Source organism: Castor canadensis, chromosome 4 (genome assembly GCF_047511655.1).
Source record: "Castor canadensis chromosome 4, mCasCan1.hap1v2, whole genome shotgun sequence".
Lineage (NCBI taxonomy): Eukaryota > Metazoa > Chordata > Mammalia > Rodentia > Castoridae > Castor > Castor canadensis.
Genome location: NC_133389.1, coordinates 26,445,459 through 26,461,838, shown reverse-complemented (window position 1 = coordinate 26,461,838; position 16,380 = coordinate 26,445,459). Strand labels below are relative to the sequence as shown.

At 43.7% G+C, this 16,380-nt stretch overlaps 1 protein-coding gene across 4 annotated transcripts in view; it reads right to left on the bottom strand.

Moving 5' to 3' along the window:
* Myo5b (myosin VB) overlaps positions 1 to 16,380 on the bottom strand; it is a 327,773-nt gene that overhangs the window by 184,166 nt on the left and 127,227 nt on the right. For all 4 annotated transcript variants that reach the window (XM_074069843.1, XM_074069844.1, XM_074069845.1 and 1 more), the window contains exons 2-4: positions 16,115 to 16,225; positions 10,508 to 10,679; positions 7,699 to 7,843 (exon numbers count right to left, since the gene is read on the bottom strand). In XM_074069843.1, the coding sequence (XP_073925944.1) occupies positions 7,699 to 7,843; positions 10,508 to 10,679; positions 16,115 to 16,225 (428 nt within the window). The remainder of the gene's footprint in view (positions 1 to 7,698; positions 7,844 to 10,507; positions 10,680 to 16,114; positions 16,226 to 16,380) is intronic.

The window sequence follows — 16,380 nt, the reverse complement described above, 5'->3', positions numbered from 1 at the left end:
CTACCAGAAACTTTGTCTTAGAAGTAACTTCACCTTACTCAGGAAAGAAACTGCATGCAATGACCAGCAATGAGTGACCAGGCAGTGTTCATTGATGACAAGAATGGAAGAGTATCTGAAAAGTTACACTCATAAGGGTGGGCTTGGGAGCCAGGATGATAGGTCCAGAGTCAGAGGCAAAGAAGGATGCAGATGTGTGAGAAAATGCCCACTGTCCTGGCGACAGGGCAGAGCACAGGCCCAAGGTAAAGACAAATGGGGATGGAGCAGAGCAAAAGCCCTAATGATGTAACACATCAGAGATACGGTTGCCTGTACTGGGGATGGTCATGCAGCACCCAGAGGGCCATTTGCCTGCCATGACATCCCGCATTCTTACACCTTGCAATCCTGACTGCATTCTCCCTCCTCTCTATGTTAGGATAGCCTGGGAAAAACAGTGGATATTTTTATGAACTTTTAGCTTTATGATTTTGATTTGAGGTTTAACATCACAAAGCATATTGGTTAAGCTGCAGGTAAACAACTGGTAATAATATTTATGACCTCTGCGGGGTCATGGAAGTTAGACCAAGGAAACTGTCCAGTCCTGTTCTTTTCTAAATGCACAATTTCCAAAGGAGATGACAATATTCATTTACTATCCTTATAGTAATCATTAGCCACATTGACTGCACCAAACATCCTCTTGCACATAGAAATTTAAATAAAAATGTAAACATGATAGGTAGACATATAAAAAACAACAGCATCTAAGATAAGTGAGATCACAATGTCCTTAAGTTCTGTAGTATCCCTAGGAGAAGGGGAATCAGTCTATACTGGCATGGCTAGGCAGGTAGATCACAGACAAGGAGACCCAGGTGAGCAGGGAAGAACAGGTACAGGTGAACAGCACAGAACATCCCATGGAGGAATCAGAGCAAAGTGCAATACTCTAGGTGTGAACAAAAAGTCATACTACCAGGCCAGAGAAGAAATGAAGAGCTGCTCCTGGATCAGAAATCTGGAATGTCTCCTATATCAGGTCCTAATGCAACTTAAGACTAGTCCTTACTCAAAATTATAACAAGTGGTAAGGCAAACAAAACTTTAGCCAAAGATCAGAGTTGACTGAGTCATGAGTTCAGATGTTACTATAAAAATCCAGCCAGCATTGCTCCCTGCTTACAGACCTCCCCAGGGATTCCTTCACTGGTAGTATGCAGTTTTAACGTCCACAATCCCCAGGACTCACAGCTTCTCACTGATTTCAATCCCCCTGGAGGCAGGCCTGAGGGTCCTCAGAGCTACAGGGGCTGGGGGAGGGGGTGCCTGTCAACACTGGTAGGTCAGGAGGGACAAGATTGTCAGGACAGAACTGTGCATCCCCCAGTACAGCACACAACTTACAGAAAAATAAATCCTGGCCCTGCTCTCACCAGCATGGCAAGGTTCACACTGACCACATAAGAGTCCATTAGGAAGTACGTCACAGTCCCAACTTCCCCAAGGGGTCAAGAGCCCTGAACAAGTCACCTAACATCAAAATTAACAAACAGGTATCACTGCATTTAAAGCTTGATCAGGCTGGGGGCGTGGCCCCAAGCGGAAGAGCAAGGCAAGGCCTTGAGTTCAAACCCTGGTACTACAAAAAAAAAAAAAAAAAAAAAAACTTGATCTGAAGGCAAGATGTGGATTTGGCTCACCTATAGTTTCATTAATCCAAAAAAGAACCCCCCCCCAAAAAAAGCAGGGGGTAGGAGGTAAAGGGGTAAAAGAGAGTATTCGAAGGAATTGAATAGACCAAAGTAAAGCACAGCCACAGAGAGCATACATTGAGACACCCCTTTGAACATCAACTCAAATATTAATTATGAAAACCAGGACTGTAAAATAGGCACAATGTGTATGACGGGGGGTGGTGGTAATATTGGGATGGGGAGGGAGAAGGAAGGAGATTAAGGTGATGGCATGTGGTAGATGGACCTCACATACCTATATGAAACAGACTAGAAAACCTCATGCAATTGCTTTAAGTGGGTGGGGAGGGGGTTGGGGGGGAGAGACGATGGGGGCAATGTAACTAATGTACAATGTAAGTCTAATCAGAATTGTCACTATGAACCCCCCTCATATCATGAATATATCCTAATAAAAACTTATTTAAAAAGAAAAAAAAATCAAAGATCCAAGTTCCACAGGATCTATAGCCTAGAAGAGACACGGAAAAGTCCCCAAGCCTACTGTCATACACACTAGAATAGTCTACCTCGGTGAGTAGGAAAACAAAGTTGTTAATTCTATTTTTTTTAATATTGGTTTTTATAACCTCCAAAGAGAGAAAGCATAGCTTCCTTACTCCCTCTCTCTTCTGCAACACATATCCAAAAAAAGAGGAATTTCTCTCTAGCCCAGAGCAAGTCTGTGCCCTCACTCTGGGCTGCCACTGGCACCAGAGGAGTCTCTCATTTCCACTCATACCATCATCCTGAAAATCTCTTCCTGTTTACCAAACTCATATGCTTTTAGCTCTTGGGGAAGGGAGTACCTTTTTCATTTTGGACCCTTACTGATATTCATTTTTCAGTCTGTTCCCCTCTGAAAGGCCTTCAAATTCTCTACATAATTTCTGTGTTTATGGGGACCCAAATTGAGCAAGATATTCTCTCTGCAAGGCCCAGCCAGGACTTTTAATTAGGATGCCTATCACCAGGTTTTCCCTCTCATGTGCTCCAAACCCCACCTCCAGGGAGGCAAAGGTATATTTCAGTCACCATCCCAGCCTCATGCCACAGGTGCACCTAGCTGTACACCCCCTCCCCAAGATCGAAGGCAACAGCAATCCATCTTTCATTATTAGTCACACCCTGGCAACACAGTAGAGACAGATGGGCAGTGTGGGTACTCAATTACCTTGGCTACCTGAACAAATGGATTTGTTTTGCAGTGTTCCTATTCTCTTTCAGAAAAACAGCAAATAAAATAGGAGCAGTTAAAACAGGAATCCAGCCAGCTCACTAAGATAGCCCACTCTCACCAATGAGGCTGGGAAATGCACCAGACTAATCTCACTGTAGAATCTCAGATGCTGTTGAACCATTAAGGGACAAGGTCTATCCTTTTGACCCTTGGTCTTACCCTGAGGACTCTAGTCTGTTCTAACTCTAGATAGGGACAATCGAAGGACAATTGAGGTCATATGGCCTCTTGGCTGATACAAGAGACTTTGGGAAAACAGACTGGGTCTGGATTCCATCTCTTGCATCTTCTAGTTTCATGACCTTGGAGTTTTCAGGGTCCTGAAGTCTCAATCCTCATCATTATCACTGGGATAACTAATTTCATTTGGCAATTCTGGAAAGTAAATGCATTAATGCATCAATTATTTTTATTTTTGAGCAATAACCATATGCTCTGAGGTGATATAAGAAAGAATACTGGACCAGAGGGTCTCACACTTTGATTCCCCACTTTTCTTTCATTCTGTACAGGTTATCTGTTTACAACAGACAAGTCATTTTCACAAAAAAACTCATCCTCTCATGAGTTATCCTTGGAAATGGTACAGGAATATGGAGAAGGAAGGGATCATTATGAAATAGAACTCATCATAGAAAAATTGTTCTTTGAACATCCCTTGTATCATATTATGTTCTTATCCAATAAGCTATAAAATATCTCCACTGCTTTAGGCCAGAATTTCCCAAACAGTGCTGCACAGAACATTAGTCCCTTGAGATAATCTTTGGAAACAGTTTTGTGTCTTAAATATGATTTGTAAACCCAGTAGAATGCATCCCCATCTTAGAGACCCAGAATGCATGTCAACAGAAAGGCTCTGAGGAGCTCTGCCTAAAAGGAAGTTGTTTCACTGTAGTATTCCCGTGTTTTCCACACTCGCTGACCACCTTTGTGCCTCTTTTAGTAGAAACCAGCTCTCTCCCTAAGTTTACCCAGCCACCCAAAGCCTCTGCAATCTGGCCTCACCTTGTCTCTAACTACAGTCCACAACTCCCTACAGATTCACCCACCATGTAGGTTAAACTTGCCTGGGTACCATCCCCTGACCATGCCTGTTTATGAACCTTTACTGATAAAATTCACTCATTTAAAATGTATACTCAGTGGGTTTTTACAACATTTGCAGAGTTGTGCATCACAAGGGATTTTAAAACACTTTTGCCTTTCCCTGGTACAAGTACACACAAACCACACCAATCAGAAATCACTCTCTATTTCCCTTCCAAACCTAAGAGCCAATCATATAATATGTGGACTTTTATATCTGGTTTCTTTCACTTTTCTTTTTCAAAGTGCCTCAATATGGTAGTATGTATATTAGTTTTTATGGCTAAATAATATTCCATTATATTGATAGACCCCATTTCATTTTTCCATTCATCGGGTGATGGGATATTTAACTCACTGTGAACCATTTGAGTGATGGATAGTGATGGAGTTATGGAAGTTGTTTTGAACATCTGTAAGTTTGGGGTGAATATGTTTTCATACATATCTAAGAAGGAATTGCTGGAGTATATGGGAACCCTACCTATCACCTTTTGAAGAACTGCCAGACTCATTGCTGAAATGACTGCACTAATTTACATTTCAGCTAGCAGTGTTTGACTATTCTAATTTCTGTTCCCTCACTAATACTTGTTATGCCTCTGATTACAGTTATTTCAGTATCTCACTACGTTTTTGTGGCCATGTCTTTTCATACTCCCTTCCTGAGGTTACGGTCACACTATTCCACCCACCTAGATGTCTTCTCAGTCTGTTCTTCCTGCCAATTCTTTAAGGTCCAGCTAAAATCCCATTGTACCATTTGCAACATTGTTTCCATACTCAATTCAAATGACACTGCACAACTTCTATTCATACTTTCTGCAGGTAAGGGGTTCTGGCTTACCTGTGTCTTCTCTCTCCACACTGAGTTCCTTAAGAAGTAGAGTAAGAGGAGCTGAGAATATAGATCAGTGGTAGAGCTCTTGCCTACATTTGCAAAGACCTCAGTTTCAGTCCTCAATATCACAAAAAAAGAAAACAAAAGAAATGGGGAAAGATCTTACATTCCTTAGTGGCCTCATGGAGCTTATCAGACAGCTGGTGCTCATAACCATCCACTGATACAATTTAATGCAGGAGCTACAGCTGGAATGAGGCAGGTACAAATGAAGCAAACAGTACTTGGGGTCTTGAACCAGCAGGGAAGAGCAGAAAGTACAGAACTAAGCAGTGGAGGTCAGTTCCCTTCCCCGTGCAGAGGACAGAATTCATGAATGTAATGTTTTGCACCATTTTCACTGTTTACTGCACATCCACATTTACTCTTAAGTCTCACGTTGGTGGTAAATGTGATGGGGACACGGACAGTGAATCAATCATCTTCTCGGAGTTGCATTTCCTCTTTCTCTCTTCCAATACTAGCAATGCTCGCTGGAACTCAGGAGGGGATAAATATCTGCCTTAGCCCCACCCCCCAAGCACCCATAGTTGAAGAGTGCACATGTGAGCCACATCAAGAAAGAAAATTCAGCTAGAGGTGGACTTTCTCAAGTGGTAGAATACCTCTCTTGCAGGTATGAAGCCCTGAATTCAAACCCCACCGCTGCCACAAATACAAATAAAAATCCAGTCCCTGGTCTTTCAAGAGAAAGAATCACTGAGTCTAAGTCCAACTGAGCTGCTTGACAACAGAACTAATTCCAAGAGCGTTCTCTCCTGTGGCAACATGCGTGTGGTCTTCTAGGTCTAGTATAAGTTCACAAGAAAATATTGCATGAGAAAATATTACAAACTATTTGGCTGCTCCCTGGGATCCAGTGGGTACAATGAGTATAAACCTTAAAATCTTAAAGGAAATCTTTAGGAAAGTGAATCCTGGTCCAGCTTTAATCAAAACCCCTACTGTTGGCAAGGTAGTGTATCACCACTACCCTTGACTACCACACACTCCCTTCTCTCCAGTGGGTGTGACCAAGGCCACAACCAAGCAAAATAACTCAAGTGTAGTGCACCCATGACCCAGAGTTAGATGTGGGTGAGGGAGGGAAGAACAGAGCCATCTAGTCAAGCGAACACATGGAGTAGATAAAGCCAAAGACTAGAAGACTTGCAAACCTATGGGAGTCCCAGGAAGTGTTTGATGGAGAGCAGAAACCTCTGGCATATCTAAGTGCAACAGGCAAAGAGACTCACCCAGCATCAGTGACGTCCATGAAGATAGGATTCGAGTGCAGGCCAAGCTCTAAAGGTAGATCTTTAGCACCACGCCACCCCACCTTCTGTTTAGAACCATAAAGAACCCATCCTTGAAAGGAGGAAGGACAGTCATTGTTCTCACATGAAGCAAATGTGGAGAGATCCTCCCAAGCACAGAAGCCTGTCCAGTTCCCAGGCCTCCCCGCATTGTGCCATACACGTGACCTCCCACAGTCACACCTGACAGTCTGTGTGTCTAGTAACACTGACACTCACTGTTCTCCCCACACAGTCTCACCCTGAGCCACATTGTCAGGACATACCTATCAGTAAGTTCACCAAGTGAATGGACTCCTGGTCAAGCCCCAGTAGCAGATGGATATAGTATACAGTCTATTATGGAGTTAGAGCAGCCAAAGGATGCAATCATTTTAGCTCCACATTTTTGGAGAAATAAAATGGTTACAGATCATTGTTTATGAAATTTATCAGTTCCCTAATCCTTAATCATTGCTTGTTTTAAATATAATCACTATATTAATGAAACAGGCTTTCTATATGCTGATATATAAATGTACAACCTATGAAAAAGCATAAGTCAGTAAGGAAACCTATGAAAGTCTTCCCTCATAAACTTTCTTTAGACTAAAATTACACTCTGAAATCCCCTGAGGCACAGACCACCTTAGATGGGATTCTCTCCCACAACACACACAAACTCCTCTCATTAGCTTAAACGGTCCATTCCCCACCCTCAAAAGGACTTTGTTATTTATGTTGTTAGCTCCATGAAGACACTCTCTAGAAGTGGTAAAGAAGATCCACCTGGAAGAATCCAGCATTTTAGTTTCAACTGGGATTTCTCCCAAAACATGGATAAAACTCTTTTTTATGCCTTTATGCCATAACAGTCTAAGGCCAATCCCACTTTCTAATGAAACAGAGCTATAAGAAGGAAGGACTGGGGAAGAAGCTCAGTGGTACAGTACTTGCCTAGCACGTGCAAGAAAGTAAACAAACTTCTCTGAGGTCCTAAGTGCCCAAACAGAATTCTACTTCCAAAATAAAAACCCCAAAACTACTATGCATGGTTACAAACTTGAAATTTCCACTCCTCAAGAAGTTGTCAAGGCATTCCATTTCTTACAAAGGCAGTCCTTAGCGAGAATATGTGGATCAGGCTGGGTTAAGTAAATTGACATGCTATAAAAGGTTCTATTATACTGGAAAGAGGGCCAAGAAGTCATCTAAGAAAGATGAAAAACAAGGAATTTATTCCTTTGCTTAAAAAATGAAGTCAACCTAAGGAGCCAGTGTTATGCAAGTCTAGATTCAAGTTCACAGAGTAAGATAAAGACATGAGGCAGGAAACAGAACTGGGCTGCTTTATTTCTAAGGTGTTTGTTCACTCCATCTCACCACTCCACCATGAACCACAGAAGCTAAGGAAAATGGAAACTCCCCTTCCTGCCCCGATTCCCAGAACTCCTGGGCTAAGGTTGTTCTCACCTGGCCATCTGTTTATAGGCTTCTTCCGCCACTGCAAAGATGTGGGGGTCCATGTCGCCCATGTTTTGGCCGCTGTAGGCATAGATGACATCTTGTCCATAGATTGGCAACTGCTCATAAGGGTTAATGGCAACAAGCACAATACCTGTAAACAGACAAGGCAGTTAGCTTCTGATGAGACAACAGCCACATGGTGTCAGCTTTGGCACCATTTGCAACCCTGAAAATAAAGAACCAAAGGGTGACACGATGAGTACTGAGCACTCAACTAAATCAAGACATATTTGTGTGCTTCTGTGCTAGGCCCTGGTGAAAAAATAATGGAAAAGACACAGGCCAGGCCTCCAATAGTCCAGTACCCTGTAACGACACTCACACACTCACACGTGCTTAACAAACTGAGCTCATAAAATAGACACATGCAGAGGGATGCAGGATCAGAGAGGAGAGGATGTTTAACTTAGCCAATAGGGATTAAAGAGACTTAAAACCCCACCTAAGAATTAAAATCTGGGGAAGGGATTTTTTTCATTTGTGTATGGGTTATCTGATCAAAAACATTAACAACAGACGGATGGCACACAATTTACAATCTTAAGGTATTATACTGGCCCAAGCAATAACTGTGATTTTGGCATTTAGCCTCTCAATGCCTCAGAAAACAGGGATAGGACAGGGCATGATGGCTCATGCCTGTAACCCTAGCTACACAGGAGGTAGAGTTTGGGAGGATCATAGTTGGAGGCCAGCCCCAGGCAAACAGCAAGACTCCATCTCAACCAACAGCTGGGCATGGTGGCATACACCTGTCATATAAGCTATGCTAACCTGGGCCAAAAGCAGGACCCTAACCCAAAAACTAAAGCATAAAGGACTGAGGTGTAGCTCAAGTGGTACAGCCCCTGAATTCAAATCCTAGTACTATAAAAAACAAAAAACCAGAGATAACAAATTGACTCACCTGGGATCTTCTCAGGATAGCACAAGCAACAGAGGCCTCCTTCAGACAAGTAACTGGGGTAGTAAGCACTGGGAGTGCTATTTACGTCTCGTATTCTATTTTTTTCTTTTGTCTGTATCCCCCAATGGACACACTATAATGATGGACTCAATATGCTGACTGAGCAATTGGGAAATCCTATAAGGTTCAGAACCCCTTTTATGGATAAATGAGACATGTTGATGTTTTGAAAATATACAATGAAAATTCAAATCCAACCTTTGAGACAAGACAGAAATATGCTTTGTCTTTCCTGTAAGATTATATTCTTGCATCTTTGGAATGAAAATATACTTTTCCAGTCATTTGGGGAAGAGGGCACAAAAATGGAAAGGGCCTCAGCCAAGATGGGAAGTTTTCTATTCTGTTTCCCTTCTGGTTTTGAATGGAGACACTGGGAGCCAGAAGTGTGATAAACCAATTTATTCCAAGTAAAGTGGAAAAGGCCAGGGGAAGAGAGACTCCTAAGACATCTTTCAATAGGAGTTTGCCTGAAAGACAACCTGGACTGAAAAATAAGGCCCAGAAGCCTGACAAATTCCACTCACACAGCCAAGCCCTTGGAGAATCCTCAGAGGAGCAGCTGCACCCAGTCCTTCTGGTCACTAGAGGGTTCAATGAAACTAACTCATAGTGTTCCTTTCAAATCTTGATTTCATATCCTGAGATTTTTTTTTTTTCCCTAAAAGACTCCAGCCCCTCCTCCCCTAGAACAGGAGCAAGTGCTTCCCTGATGATGTGGGAGTCTGGGTCGTGTCAGGTGCCTGGAGGAGCTAAGGTACATCTGGGTAAACACAGACACCCAGGCAACTCTAGAGGGAAATCAGAAGCTGATAGCCATTTATTCCTTTCTACTAAAAAGGGAGATTTTTCTAAATCTTGTTTAAAAATGTTATTGAAGATTCTGATGGTTGATGATTTATTATTTCAAATCAAACTCCCAGTAGCAGTTGGGGTGAAGAGGTTTGGGGAAACTACCCCCCCCCCCCACACACCAAGCACTTAAAGCTGGCTGAACAGCTCACTCTAACCTACCATTTAACCCACCAACTCTTAAGCCCAAGTAGAATACCAAAGTAAAGAAGGCACTGGGCATTTCAGGAATCACTGTCATCACAAATAAAACTAGAGCTCTGTAGTGTGACTAGGATAACTATCACAGAGACTCCCCTCAATTTGATTTCCCACCAGGCCCTCAATTTATCTGATTCTCAAACAGTTCACAGGGTTCTATTTTTGCCAAGACTCAAAGGGGAAAAGAGGGGGAACTCACAAAATTTGGAATATGGGAGGAGAACTTTTAAGAAAAATATTATAATTTCAGGACTGTTGTTTTAAGCATTTGTTTGATTTTGCTCAAGAATTCAACAAATGTTCATCATATACCACAGTTGTACAAAGGCAAGTGAGAAGGCCAGAGAGAAAGGCAGCCCATTCAAGCAGAAAGCACAAGCCAGGTGCACAGGGACAGATAGATGTTCAGTGGGGAGGGCATGCCCTGGAGCCAAGACACCATGATGGACTTACTGTTCTCCTCTTGGAGTTTCAAAAAGGACTTACACAAGCTGTCCCACTGGGTGTGGCCCATTTCTTCCCTGGTTGAGCTGTGATTAATACCAGTCATCATGCAGAGATTAGGGCAGCCAAGTTAAGCCATGTTCACTGACTACAAACATTTGGTGGGGCTCAGCTGAGAGGTACTTACACAAGAGTGAAGTGAAGATTCTTTATGGCTTTAGGTGTTTAATAAGTAGTCTAAAGATAGCAAGTACTTTCAAACACACATAGCCAACAGGTGCCCCCACTTACCACAGTAAGTGTAGATATGGTTGGACTCCAGGAAACGGACCTTCAGATTGTGCAAAACAGCAGGCTCGTGGAGATAGCTCAGGGCAGTGAGATCATTTTCTCCCACCAAGATATCTGGATTCCGCAAGAAGGGCAGCTGACTGCTTTGGACATCAACTGGGTATTCCAGAATCTAAACAAAAGCAAGCAGCAGACACGAAAAGGCATAGTTCTTATGAAGCCATTAGCCTGTAGTCAATGTCCTGTCTTCTTGGCTGGGATCACCATTCTAGTATGATCTTAGTGATGGAGATAATGTATTAAAGAAAGGCAAGCTGAATGAAATGCATGTGGTTTCCAGGAGAAACCAGCCCAGGTGGAAAATTTGCTGGTGACATAATCCCATTAACATAAGAAGAAATCAGATTTCAGAGTATCCTGCCTTTTTTTTTTTTTTTGGTAGTACTGGAGTTTGAACTCAGGACCTCATGCTTGCAAGGCAGGCACTCTATCACTGGAGCAACCCCTGCAACACTCTATTGCTTCTCAATGAAGAAAATACTGAGTCTTTAATTCCAGTTGCCACAAGAGGTCTCTTCCACCTAAGAGACCTGACCCCATCCACCACAGGTTTCTTATCTCTCTGCAACCCACACTCCACTTTTATTTGCATTGTCTTGCAGCTGATGAACCAACTCTCTAAGTGGCCTCCACTTGTGCCATTTGCATAGAGATTGCTCTACAACCTAACTGAAGCTCATCAAGGCAGTAATTTGGTTTTGACCTTACCACACAGTTGGACCTTGGGATACACATGTGTAATTGGGGAGTGGAGTCAGGTATCTGAAAGTCAAATCTCTTGTATCCTTGGTTGGCACAGCATTTGAACACATATTTATAACTCTCTACACACATCAATACATGTAATTTATTAAAGGTGCTGGTATTTTTAAACACTCAAGCAGGAGGAACTTGGCTACTGTTCACTGTGTCTTATCTGAGTGTGAAGTTTCTTATGGTGCTCTTAAAAATATTCTGGGAAACTTGTGAAAAGTTTCCTGAGCCTGATTTATGTTTCATGAGCTCTGAAGGAGAGCCTAGGAATCTGAAATTTAAAAAAAAAAAAAAAAGTTGATGTACATCACTTTTTAAACTTTCTCTAACAGGAAATTTATAAAGAACTATGATGAAGGTAATGCAGACTAAAATTCCAAGAGGTAAAATGGGAGATGGAGAATATTAAGGGTTGATTTTCAGTTCATTTAATTCTGAGTTGGTAGCTATGTTAGTAGGTTTTCCATTATTGTAACAAACTATGTCAGACAATTTGTAAGGAGGAAGGTTAATTTTGGCTCATGCTTCCAGAAGTTTCAGTCTATGGTCACCTTGCTTCATTGCTTTTGGGTCTGGAGTGAAGCAGTGTATCATGGCAGAAAGCACATGGAAGAGCAGAGCTGCTCACTTCATAGTGGCCAGGAAGTAAAAAGAGAAAGGAAGAGGCTGGGGCCCCTCCAAGGGCATGCCCCCAGTGACCTACCTTCCTTCCATTAGATCCTACTTCCTAAAGGTTCTACCACCTCCCAATACTGCCACAGGTTGGCAACCAAGTCAGTATATGGGCCTTTGTGAGACAATCAAGATCCAAGCTATAGGGCTGGTGGAGTGGCTCAAATGGTAAGAGCACCTGCCTAGCAAGCATGAGGCCCTGAGTTCAAACCCCAGTACCATCAAAAAAAAAATCCAAACTATAGCAGTCTATTAAGTTAGGGTGTCACCAGAACTCCCTCTGGGAGCCATTCTAAAGCCATCAGATGGAGACACACTGTACTCTCCACTCCTCCTTCAGCAAACAACACAGGCCGTTCCATTTTCAAATTGGAAAGCTGTCACTTCAGCCCATGTCTTCACACCCAAGAAAGAAATACCGGCATTCCATCTTTTCTCAGATGGATCTCCTCTCAGAAGCATGTAGAAGCAAGCACATATGTAATTTTGTGAAAACAGATCCACAAATAAGTTCGTGGTATTGGTTACAGTAAAACTGATAACAAGTGAAAACGCTCAGCTCAGCAGAACAGAGGTGAGAGCTGCAAACTCAGCACGAGAAACCACGGATCTCTGGATGTGCAGACACCCAGAGGAAGAGGTAAGGAGAGACCTGGCAATGGGGCATTTTTGTTGTTATTGACAAGAATTTGAATCTAACATCGCATCTAGTGTCCAACATTCTCGGGCTCATTCGTGGGGCTCCAGAGGGGCTCAATGATCATTTGCTACCACAGCAAGATGACAAATGAGGAACGCCTTGCAATATTGAACAAGTCACTTAAGTCATCAATGTGTTTATCCGGAAGCGTAGGCACAATACGCCTAAAGTAAGGGTGCCAATTGCTTGCCTTGGCAGCTGGGTGGATTGAATGGATCTGTAAATAGCTTTATTTTTAAATACTGATTTCAATTTAAAACATGAAAGTGTCAGATTTACTTAAATACTTTTGGTAAACTATACTTTATTTAAACAGATGCACGTTTATTTTCTCTCCCCCACCACCCCAGTACCAGAAACACTAGGGTAGGCCTGGATACATTGAAACACAGGTGGACCATGTGTCTCTCTGCAAAACTCATATTCCCCTGTTGTCCTGTTGCTCACAAAGTCAGGGACTTGCATGTAGGGAGCAGTTGCCATCCAGGTGGCTACTAGCCACTGCACACAAACTCAGTTGCAAAACAGGAAGTCACCAAGCAAAACCAGGGAACCAGGGGGAGAGTTTTCCAAGCCACTAGGGGGCAGGAGTGAAGCAGTTTGCAAGGGAGGTGTGCCCAAGAGAGATGTCTGACCTGCCAGGAGCTCTGCTCCAGGCAAAGCATGAGGACGCCACACTTACCCAAAGTCAGTATCCACTAAGATGCCTGATACAGTTTACAAGCAGAGCACTGGGCTGAGGGCTAGCACACATATAATTTGTACCCGTCATGGCTCCAGGGGGAGGAAGAAGACACTACCCTTTTCTCCCAAGAATAAGTCTCACTGGCTGCAGAGTGGAACACCTTAGGTGAAATAAGCCAGACACAAAAAGCACAAATAATTCCCCTTGTATGAATCACCTGGAGTAGTCAAAGTCATAGAATCAGAAAGTAGAATGGTGGCTGCCAGAGGCTCAGGGAAGAGGGTAGGGAGAATAGAAAGTTAGTGTTGAATGAGGAGTTTCAGTTTTACAAGATGAAGAGTTCTGGAGGAACATCGTGGTAACACTTGAACAACAGTGCAAATGCCACTGAATGGTCCAGTCAAAGGCTAACGTGGTAAGTTTTGTGTTATACAGTTTTTACCACAAAAATACAAAATAAAGCAAAAGAAGGGAACATGTTAGAGGAACAGTAAGAAGCCTTAACAAAGGAGACAGGTTGGCTAAGTAGATCATGCCGGAAGCCCATAGGTGGGAACACTGCTTTTCTAGCAGAGAATCTCACTCAAACTCTTCGTTGCTGCACTAAAACTGACAGTTCTTGACTTCAGGGACTAGGGGAAGAGGCTGGGACTGGGTATCAAGGATGGTTTCAGCTTCAGAGAAGATGGTCTTCAAGCTTTCAGTGTCCAGCCATGCAGCTTTTCCTGGCTCTGGTGCACAGCGCCCAGTCACTCCTAATGACAGAGAAAACTGTGGGCAAGCCACAGTCCGTGAGCGACCTGGGGACACTCAGATACTCAGAGCCCATTATTTCTCAAGAGGTGCTCATTTCCAGCCCAATGCTTCCTTTTGATTCCACTCTGTCTGGCCTCATAGCCAGGGAGGGTAGAGATGGGCCCCGGGCAGCTGCAGGATTAGTCACACAAGGCAAAATCCATGCGCAGCCGGGGAGGCAGGCATCTGCTCTGTTTTAGCAACACGGCAGATCATTCCTCACTACCTCCATACAACTTTTAAAAACATCCACCCACTTGAAAAGATCAACTGAAACGAAATCTGTTGGAGTAGAAGACACACCATTCAAGTGGGTGGACTAATATCATTTTGTTTCGGGTGTGGAGTGAGAAGTTATTCAACATGGTAAACAAGATTCCATCTGCTGACAGTTTTGCTTCTCACCTCAAAATGAGGAGGGGGCTGGTGAAGCCTTCCAGGTAGACAGGGAATTACATCTTATACCCAATTCACTGTCCTGCCCCAGTTTTACCAGGTGACATACTCAGGTTGATATAAAACACAAGTTAGTGTTAGGAGAATGTTCAACCAACAGGTTAATCACCAACCATCTAGAAAGGGGGACAAGACCAAAAGGCTTAGTAGTTAAAGGACATGGCACAGTCTTGGTACACTGGAACTCAAGGGAGGCAATCAGCACACAGATTCAAACCTTCCCTCTGAGCCATGCCTACTCTACAGCTCAAGCAGTCCACCCCAAAGCTGGTTCTTGATGACTTCTTGCCACTTTGGTCACAACCCATGTCTCTCCTAGTCTCCCTCATTGTACACCCTGTATCAACTACTGCCTGTACCCTCACCCTGAGGCCACCTGATTGTCCCTTTCTCCATGGGATCCCAGATGCACTGGCCTCATTTCTTTCCCCCTTGCACACACCCAAAGGGGACACTGAGATCACAGGCCTTTGGTGTATATGGCTCCTATGTGGGACACTCTTTACTCTCAGTCCACTGCACCCCAACTCTCCAGTGGCTGGCTTCCTCTCACCCCTTCTTAAGAAGCCTGGCCTTGCTGCACAGGCTTTCTTCAGTAGGTTCCTTCACCTGTGCCTCCCTGCCTCCCCAAATCCACTTGTTCCCTGCCTTGGGCAATTTGTCAATATTCTCTATCACTTCTATTTCATATTCACCATCCCTGTCAGCATGGAGCCCCCAAAAAAGACAATACTACAACTGTTGACCCATCTATCCCTATGCTCCCCCACAGTGCACAGAGCCAGTATTAAAATATGTGCAAAATACACCAATCACAGAGAGGGCTGATCACAAAAGACTCATGAAAAAAACTGATTCAGGCTTTTTCATATCCTGTCTCCTTTGGAAGGAAACAACCTGAAAGTCAACAAATCAAAAAGGATGTCACTACAACAGCAAACACATATAGAGGGCCCATGTGCCAGCCACTACTCTTAAGTTCTTGTTACATCTTAACCCATGGTATGCTCAAAATCGCTCCAAACTATCATCCCCATTTTGCAGATGAAGTTAGCAGGCACAGAAAGACTGCTAAGTTCCCCAGGGACAAAAAGCCAGTAACAGCTGAGCCAGGATCCTAACCCAGGCAGGCTGGCCCAGAGCCCATGCTCCCACCACCCGCACAGTCCCTGGTGATAGCTCCTCCGGCCCCATACAGCCTGCTGATGCCTTGATGCCACAGAGGGAACCTCCTGCTCCCTCCACTCTTCAGAGAGGACTCTTGCCTCAGTCAGCAGTGACTGCTCAGCTGCTAACCCTAATGGGCACTTGTGCCTTATATGACATGCACAGAGCAGCCTCCTGGTTCAGCACTTTCACATACACTGTCATCTACTGTGACAAAAAAAGCAGCTCCCATGGCCAGGAAAACCCTAAGTCCACAATGACACACTGAGTTCTGAGGAGGACATGCCTCAGCCCCCCGATCCCGAGCACCAGCACTTACAGTCTCATCTTCCAGTTTGAGCTGGAGGCTCTTCTCGCCCTCTTTGAAGTCCTTGATTAATTCTGCCGAGCGCCACACTTCATCTGGGTCAGGGATCCAGACCCTTGTGTACTGCAAGACGAGAAGAAAAAATTTAGATACAAAATGAAGCATCCAGATTTGTAAACCTGTGTCACCATCTAGGAGGGGCCCACCTAGAGAACTTTTAAAGCAATGTGCACACATCTTTCCCCTTTCTTGTTCCAGGGCACCAGGTGATCCAGTAC